This window comes from Thunnus albacares, chromosome 3 (genome assembly GCF_914725855.1).
Source record: "Thunnus albacares chromosome 3, fThuAlb1.1, whole genome shotgun sequence".
NCBI classification, from domain to species: domain Eukaryota; kingdom Metazoa; phylum Chordata; class Actinopteri; order Scombriformes; family Scombridae; genus Thunnus; species Thunnus albacares.
Window position 1 is genome coordinate 21,995,121 of NC_058108.1, and position 9,577 is coordinate 22,004,697.

Consider the following 9,577-nt stretch of genomic DNA (forward strand, 5'->3'; position numbering starts at 1 on the left):
TTGTTATTTTCCTTATTGGGTGCAAAAAAAAGTTTCTGATTTGAACGACAGACTTAAATTTTGAGCAGGGGGTCGGTCTTGAGTGCATTGAGTGCATGGTTTTGTTAAGTGCAGGTTTGTTAAAGTCAGGAGTGTGGTGGCCCAGTGGGAATCAGGCTCATGTCTGCCCCCTGGAACCTGCTGCTGCATCCTCCATTAACCCCACAGATGAGCCCATAAACAGCCTCTCTGTGGATAAGAGAGGCTGTTTATATTTGTGTCTGAATTCTTCTAAAACAAGGACTTTACCTAATAGGGAGCCTTTTTGAGTTTTTTTAAATAAAGTTTGAGCAGCCTGTCTTGTCCACATGGTTCACTTTACAATAAAAAATCACTCCAAATCCTAAACTACTTTTATTTTCCTTTTCATAATGAAAATAAAGGCTATCTAGTCTATGTAGTAGCACGTTTTCTTTATATTTATAAATGTGGCAAAATCACTAATACATTTCTGAAGGTTGAACTTGAAGACCATTTCTTTCTTCTTTTCTCTTTTTTATTGCCTTTCCAACTATGTTTACAGGAAGATATTTGTGTTGTAATTGCTTGTAATTTTGGTGAGCTCTAATTACGCACTAAAGCATCACTTAACCACCTAAAAAATGAGTGTAAATGATGTCAAAGAGGCTGATTTTTCATCAGAAATATTTATTCACATCATGTACAGGGTCTTTCTCCATCATTCACAGTTATATAAATAAAAAACAACAACAAAACAAGGTACAGTTATTTACATGGCATGTTGCGCACTGTGCAAACTGAACGTGTTTGCGTGCGTGTGACCGATGAAGTTGAAATAGTGGTGATCGAGTCCCTGCACCGGTGACAAGTATCCACCGTGTTGTTGTGTGTGCGCAGAGAGCGGCACTGTTGGGTACGAGATGCCCGGGCTGCGGGCCGAGCTGTGCCACGAGAAGTGTCCCGGCGGACTCTGCTGGTACACGGCGTCAGTGGGGCTGTGGCTTTGGTGCTCCGGTGATGAGTGCAGCTGACCCAGATAGTCAGACGGTTCTGGCATCGAGCCGACAGAGCCGAACACGGGCTCGGTAACCGCACGGGATTTGGACTGTAAGAAGGCGAGGATCCGTGCGTACTTGATGTCTTTGGTTTCAGCTCTATCCTCTGTGGTCAGGTAGTGCACCAGGTTCTTCATACACTCGTGGTATCCGTAGTGGAAGTAGTTCGCAAACTCAGCCAGCAGTTCACCTGAAATGAATCAAAGTACACAACGATTTAAACCCCTGACGACATGAAATGATGATTAACAGGTCTGATTCCAGTGCGTAAAAGTGGACTTGCAGTAAAATGTATGAACACAAGTTAGGGTTTAATTAAAAATGACAAACATTTACAAATAACCCACATTTATCCCTAATCATCACTGTATAAAATGCGAATATTTCGTTGGCAGAGCTGTGATGTTGGGATGCGTAAAGTATAACACCTCTGTGTTGAGTTTTCTCACCTTTTTCTCTCCCGCGAGGGAAATCCGCTGAGTGGAGCGCTCGCAGATACTGAACTGTCATTTCCAAGATTTCAGCCTTCTCCAGTTTTCCAGAGTTCTTCCAAAATATAAAAAATTTAACCTTAGAAAATGTTTGTACAAATATTCACCATGATCACATCCACTTATAAATACGATTTACATTGCATTACCAAATTATCAGTACTGTGTTTTAAGTAATAAATCACTTATATACATGACTAAATATACAATACCTGTTTTGCCAGTGCCATTGGAACTGTTTTCCCTAATTCGTTTAGGCAGCGATTGATGCGGTCCCGTCTTCGTTTCTCAATGACTTTGTGAGAGATGGGAGTTCTCTGTAAAAGCAGGGAGAGAAAGAACATGAGCACATGACAATAATATAGTACATCTCATGTACAGTTTTTGTATGAATCAGAAATACGACAAATAAATACATATAAAACGTATCCAGCGACGAAATATTTTGGAAACTTGGTCATGAGATCTAAAATTCTTGGAGAGTTTGGCGCGCTGCGCGCTGCTCCAGAGCGCGCAACGGACATCTGCGCTCCAGACAGTTTCTCTATCTCCGAGGCCTCATTGGAAATGGTTAACATATCTTTTAGCGAATTCAACACAGTGAATTTCACACATTCAAAGTGTTTGTAACATAATTAGGTGCATTATTGCCGCCAAATATTACGTAAGTGTCAGAAAGGCTCTTTTACACCAGTAGTGCGCTGTAGTTCTCCTGTAACGCGTGCCACAGAGGAGGTGCACAATAGATATCCCTTCTTCTACCATAAAAATACCTCCGTGTGGCAGTTAAACAATTATCGATGTCAATAATGAAGTGCAAAATTCCATAAAGTGGTTGAAAAGTGTTAAAAGTGCCATGTTTCCAAAATATCTCAGTCCTCATACAGAGCGCACATGGAGCGCATACCTTCCGATCTTTCATTTTAGATGCCATCGACGAATTTCTGACAAACTTCTTAAAAATCACTTCAGCTGGTGATTGGAGAGATGTGTTGCTCTGGCAGGAGATGAAGCAGACTGAGGTTTGAGAGGAAAGCTGGTCCTTATAAAGGGATCATCCAAGGGACTCCTGCATTCATGGTGTAAATTATTCCATGGGATTAGAGCCATGCATTGGGTAAATGTGTGCATTTAGGATCAGTTAAAGAAATAGTAAAAATCTAAAGCCATGGGCTAGCAGGGGGGCAAACCTGCTTTGTTAATCCACGTGGCTGTTCAAAAGACACGTGATTACTTTTGGAATATTATTTGCATAGTAACAACCCAGGCGGGAAATAAGAACTGAGCGTTGGGATCGCCTGATCCGGCGGGGCGCACTGTGCGCACTGAAAACAAAGCCGGCGAAAAAAGAAACCCTCTTTCTTCCAACTCGCGTTTCTCACACGATCGCCTGTTTACAAATCCCAGCAAGCGATCTTAACTCTCATCCAAGCCCGGTCCGAGTTTTAAGGCCTGTCCAGTGTCATTAGAGTAATTAAGTAAGCCTTTAATAGGCTGTTCCGCCAAGTTCAGGGGAGATCTTTTGGAGACGGAGTCCCCCCGTTTGTTCTCGGCGTTTCTCACACGACTTGGTGACACGTCCATCTTTTATGAGAGATGGCAAGCTTTTTGTTTACATTCTTTATTTTGTTGGACTCCTCGGCAGGTGTGTGATTAGCCCTGGCACACGAGCGTCGTCTGCGTCAAGGCCAGCGTCTCCAGCAGCCTCTGGCACACGAGGGTTACCCACCACTGGAGACTCTTTGGAGAGGCTCAATTTGTATCCTATTATCCTATAAGAAAATGTCTATTCAGTCGAATGAATAGTTTCATTGGCCTAAATTTTAATAATGCTGTGAAAGAAAGGGAGAAATAAAGAAGAATGCAGCTGGTGTGAACGCGCATTATTCCCCGTCACCTGCAAGATGGATAGCCTGGAGACCCCTATTCATTTGCCTAATTTCGGTCAACTTAACAAACTTTGGGAGAAATTATACTGCCATTGTTATGAAGGGTGAAGCTTTCTGATCGAATTAACAGCATGTTTTGATCCGGTAAATGTCATTAGAAAGAAAGAAACAATCGCGTTTAAAGGGGCCTGGGTAATGCGCCAAGTGGAGACGCCAAAGCGCAAACTGCACAAAGGGTGCTAGTAAATGCCACAGGGGACTTTTGTACCCTCACATTGCTCAAGTTTTTCCCCCCAAACAAAGGGCATTATTTTATACTTGAATACATTTCATACAACAATTGGCTGTTTTCTTCAAACATATTTTCACAGCAAGGTTAACAACAGGTTTATTGTGTGCGCTCCTTCTCACAGATTCAAACTGCTCTCATGCGCCAAGACAGTTTGCTCCGATTCTTTTTTTTTTTCACTGAGAACGTTTTAATCTCGAAAGTTTCACCGTGCTTGGATATATTTGATCCTGTGAGCAGTGTCGAAGAATAAAAAAGCAGCGGAGATTGTGAAAGAAAGGCTCACAAGACATCTGAAGCGTTTGGAGAGTTTTTAGAGCACCATGGAGAGAAAAGCGCGAGCGAGCGGGACGAGGGCATAAAATCCAATTACTTGACTGTGCAGTTTTTAACACTTTTTATGTGTTTGTCCTTTGAAATATGGAGGGACGTCTGTGTTGTTGCTTTTTTTAAAAACTGAATTAAAGACTGGAAGTTTTTGCTGACCGACTTTTTAAGGCCAAGTGTTGCGTCAGTACGAAGCCAAATGATGCGTCAGGATTTTACTTCATCATAGTTATGTTGTGTTACTTTGATGTGACATTTGTATTTCCGTGTTCAAATTATTTGTTAACTGGTTTGACAACTGTCTGATTTAATAAACGAACGTGCTCAGTATTTAGCATGGGTAACTCTTCTGAGTAAATTATTTGTCAAGTCACTGCGTTTCCACATTTTTTTACCACACTATATTCGGAATATATGGCAACCTTTATGATTTGGTGCCATAGTTGTTATTATATTAACTGTTGATCGTTGTGGTGGAGTTGTTTTAGCAGCAACATTATTCCTCAGATTTAAAAAATATCCTACATTTACAGCTGTAGTCTGCCTGCGTTATTCAGAATAGCTGCAATCTCTGCGCATTTATGGACACATTAACACATTCATTCTGGATTAATTGTGAATCTGTGACAACGTTTTGATCGTATTTGTCATATTGGTCCTTATAGACACTATGCAGTAGGTAGAAGATTAAGTATCATGTTTACTCACTGCTGTACACTCAAATTGGCAAAAGTAGGAAAGAACTACAGTAATTTGTATAGAAAGATACAACGCTGAAACATACCAACAAAAAGTCACTGTAGGAAACATAATACAGTGATGTCAAAGGAAATAAACAAGCTTTGAGGACTTTAGACTATTGAGTGGTTTGAGTGGTTATATTGATAATATAAAAATAACATGATTTTTCCTTTTTGGACTTCCCATAGACAGACCTACTGTCCACAGCACCTGACTGAAAATTAGGCTTCAATAATAATTTTTTACTTCAAATTCTGGCATTTTGACGCACTAATACTCTGTAATATTACATAATGTACAGCTGCACAGTCAGTTAGATACGCTACACCTATTGTGGGATAATGTCATTTTAACAAATATATTGTCTGCAACAAAAATAGAGTGCCACGTTTTGCTGTTTTGCATGCAGCCAAGGGCAAGAAAATACAGTATATAGAAATGATTCAGATGCATTAAAAGTTAGAAATACATTTAAATCAATCATGGCAAGAGAGAAATCAGTGTCAACAAAGAATCACCACTACTGCACACAACAGAGCACTAGATTCCCCTTAATAATGTTACATTGTGCAATTATTTGCAGTATGGAAATAATTCACATTATTAGATATTGTACATGTTTTTATTGTTACAGTAAGGTTGTAGCTTAATCCTGCATGGTTGGTTTAACACAGAAGCTTTTGATTGTGCATGTAAAAAATAATAATATATATAATATATATAATATAATAGCTTATTGCAAGCACGCACACGCACACACAAACAGCCTTAATCCATATAAAAAACAAATAATCGTAGTTGGAATCATGTTATTAGACTATGGACTCAATGATGTGCCTCATTATGTGGTGACTCTATCATTCGTTTGCATGTTTTCCCCTCTATTTAACATCCAGAGATCTCTCTATAATATCTGTACAGCAGCTCTGCAGGAAAACATAAACACGTCTCCAGCCAAGCCTAATTTGTGACAGAGCTGTGTGCAGCAGCAGCAGCAGCAGCCTGTGAGGACTCGGTGTTGTCAGGCGCTGCGCTCTGACCCGTGGTGACCTCTGAGGGTCCCTGACACAATCCTTTAGCTTGGTGCGCCACCCTCAGCCTGAACTGCAGCAGTTCACACGGTCCCCATTCAGCCCGAGGAGATGATCTAAAGCTGAGTTCAGACATCATGGGCTCCTTTGAAAAACAAATACAGCAGCTTTAAAGGCCGATGTTGTACTGATTAAAGCTTGTAAACATGGGAATAGAAGTATAGCTATTCTGTTCCTCTCACGAAGTTTTCTGTGATATTATAATATCATAGTGAATTTTCTTAAGTTAAAACTAATTGAAATCCTTATTAACTCCTTGCAGAAATAATACTTCATATTCATATCATATTGCATTTGGGGAGATTAAAAAATAACGACACAAAGTCGCTGTTTTTCACCGAAACATTAAAATAATCATTTACATGAAACAACATGAAGATTTATTTAAAGTTGCTATTTTATCTCTGACTCATGATAAACTGGTGTGTGGTTTTTGCAATACAACAGTTAAATTGAAAGGTTTTCATTTTTATTAGAAAGTATGTTTTTACATAAAAAATATTGAACCTAGTATGAACTCAACTTTTAAGTGCAAAACTGCTCCCTCCAGTGGTGTTCTTTGGAAACTACAGTGGCCTGTCAATTAAAAAATATTGTAGATATAAGATGCAAAACTTCTCATAGTTTTATACAGACAGACTTAAACTGTAATCTCGGTCTTAAAAAGACAATATAAAGTCTATTAACTGTATTGGAGAAAATCCATAAACTAATGTAATATTATAGATTTAAAATGATAAGGTTGTTAGAAACTCACAATTGAGAATCAGGAGATCTATTAATACTGCAGCTAAACCATAAAATATAAAAACAATAATCTGGTCCATATTTGTATCACTGACATACATTTTAAAATCATTTTTTAAATATTATTTTCAGGCTCTCGACTGCATTAAAGGTTTGTAGCTCACAATATTCTTGATCTAAATTCAGATAAGCAGATTACTGATGTGTGGAATTTTGCAGATAAACATTTCACTTTATGACTTTAAATCTTAAATGTATAACTTATAGTTTCTCCTAAGAATTAAAACATAAAGGACATTGATAATGTTTTGCGAACATGATGCTACTGCAGCTTTGGTTCAGAGGTGGGAGAAGTACTCAGATCCTTGTTCTGGTTCTCTCTCTGTGCTGATCAGCTGTGTACTGTGAGTAAAGTTGAGCTGAGTAAAAATGCTCTGTTACAAGTAAAAGTCTTGTCTACAGAGCCCCTAAAGTCCCAAAAGGTGGTATTTTTTTATCTTGTGCGAATAACTTAATATCTTGTGGGAACAAGTTATTATCTTGTGCACATAACATAAAAAATACCACCTTCTGAGACTTTAGGGGTTCTGTAAAAAACATAGTAAATTGACTATTCAAATAAAACAATGAACGCTGCCATGTTTCTAACATACTTGAGAAATCAAAAAACTATTAAAAGCTATAAACGCAACTTACCCTCAGGGTATTCAAAGCATAGGCCTGTCATGCCTTCAGCAGATATTAACCTGTTCCCACAAGATAATTATCTTGTGCGTACAAGATAAAAAAAATATAACCTTTTGGGACTTTAGGGGCTCCATATCTTGCATTAAAATTGAATAAAAGTACAGAAGTATTAGCTTTTATTATCAAAGTAAATGTTCTCACACGTCAGGATTGACCCATTCACTGCACTGTAACTACTGTATATACTGTTGGACAGGAGATATGTAGCCAGGATTTTAGAAATACTTGTCATGACTTAAAGATGATACCAAAAAGAAAGTCTAATGATATTGTACTTCTTTTATTTATTTGATTAGCTGTTCAATCATATTTTCTGAAAGTTTTATTCTTGGAATCTGGACACATAAACCCAACACAGCAAACTAAATTCTGACTGAACTTACTGGTTACAGTCTCAGGACCAGTTAACATTAGTTCTTTCAGGAAATGATTAGTGAATTATAGACCTGTGAAATGAAACTTTCCAATATGAAGGTCTAAAAGTTTTCTCCACACTGCCAGGAGAAATACTGAAGCTTTTATTTATTTTCTTGGCCTGAAAGTTGTTGAATACTTAATCTTAAAATACTGGAATTAGCCTAAATACTGTAATACCTCACAGTAGTTATGTTCACAGTAGAGCATAACTTCCCCTTAATTTCTAAAAGCCCCAGTTTCCCAGAAAAAAGACATGACCTCAGTGTTGGCTAGTTTAATCCTCCAGAAAACATGACAATTTATTTGTCGATCAGGGTCAATGGATCTCTGTATGTAGTCAAGTTAAGAACAACAAATAATTATAAAATAAAGAATAAAAAATAATTACCAAGATCAAATGGGAAACTATGTGAAGCTCAGGGAGCTGTTGTACACTGTTGAGATGAGCCATAAGGCCATCAGTTTGAGACTATAGGCGCTGCCTTTGGCAACCGAAAATATTTTAAGAAGTCTTTTTATTCCAAGTGCAATTGTTTAAAAAACATTTTCAACTAAAAAAACTGAAACACAAATCTTGGTTCACAGTTTTCTAATTTTATGTCTTTCACTCTGTTTTAAGTATTTAATGAGTTGTTTTTTTAACTACTGTACTGTGTTTTATACTTCAATATATTTTGTTTGTTTGATTGTTATGTTGCAGTGTTTTTGTTACATGTTCTTGTGGTGCTTTTATGTAATGTGTTATGCTATGTTATGCTATGCTATGCTATGCTATGCTATGCTATGCTATGTTATGTTATGTTATGTTATGTTATGTTATGCTATGCTATGCTATGCTTATGTTATGTTATGTTATGTTATGTTATGTTATGTTATGTTATGTTATGTTATGTTATGTTATGTTATGTTATGCCGTGTTGTGTTATGTTATGCCATGCCATGCCATGTTATGTTATGTTATGTTATGTTATGTTATGTTATGTTATGTTATGTTATGTTATGTTATGTTATGTTATGTTTTAGTGAAGGAACATAGTGCTTTCATGTTATTGTGATGGTTTGTTTTGTTTCAGTGTTTTTTGTTACAAGTTCCTGTGGTGCTTTTATGTTATTGTGATAGTCTGTATGTTTTGTTGAAGTGTATTTTGTTTTGTTTAAGTGTTTTTTGTTATGTTATGTTTTGTTATGTTGTTTTGTCATATTTGTGTGGCCCTTTTAGTGAGCAACACCATGCTTTTTATGTTATTGTGATTGTTTGTTTTTGTTTTATTGCAGTGTTTTTTGTAACTTGTTCTTGTGGTGCTTTTATGTTATAGTGAGCAAAGGACAATTTTCCAGTCTGGTGGACAATATTTATATAGACCCCCAAAAAATCTGCGTTTTACAGTCAGTACAGTATATATAACACCCTTCTGTCCTTAGACCTCAGTCACAAAAAACTCTTACTTACATTACCTGCGTTCATTTGATTGTTTTTGGTTGTTTTTTTCTGACCCATCTTGGGCTGATATATTATTATTATTATTTGTTTACTTTTATTAATTCATGTCAGCCCAATGCCACATGAAAGCATGAGTAACGTCAGTTTGTCTTCCTCTGCTGCTCTACAGGATGTAGCTGCATGTGACTTTTCACCAGGATGTGCCTTTTAACATACATATTTACAGTCTACCAATAGGCCTTTATTGTATGTAAAATATGCACAACCGTCGGTAGCTCAACACATCAACCAATGACAGCGCTTCTCTCAAATTTTAGGCAGAACAACACGGAAGGCCGTCTC

General features: G+C 37.4%; 1 protein-coding gene across 1 annotated transcript; it reads right to left on the reverse strand.

The window, feature by feature from the left end:
* Positions 1 to 713: 713 nt before the first annotated feature.
* helt (helt bHLH transcription factor) lies at positions 714 to 2,635 on the reverse strand. The gene is made up of 4 exons (XM_044346649.1): positions 2,454 to 2,635; positions 1,759 to 1,863; positions 1,505 to 1,601; positions 714 to 1,245 (listed from the first exon to the last, which is right to left on the reverse strand). The coding sequence occupies exons 1-4, from the start codon at positions 2,478 to 2,480 to the stop codon at positions 770 to 772; spliced, it is 705 nt and encodes a 234-aa protein (XP_044202584.1). The 5' UTR covers positions 2,481 to 2,635; the 3' UTR covers positions 714 to 769.
* Positions 2,636 to 9,577: the final 6,942 nt, after the last annotated feature.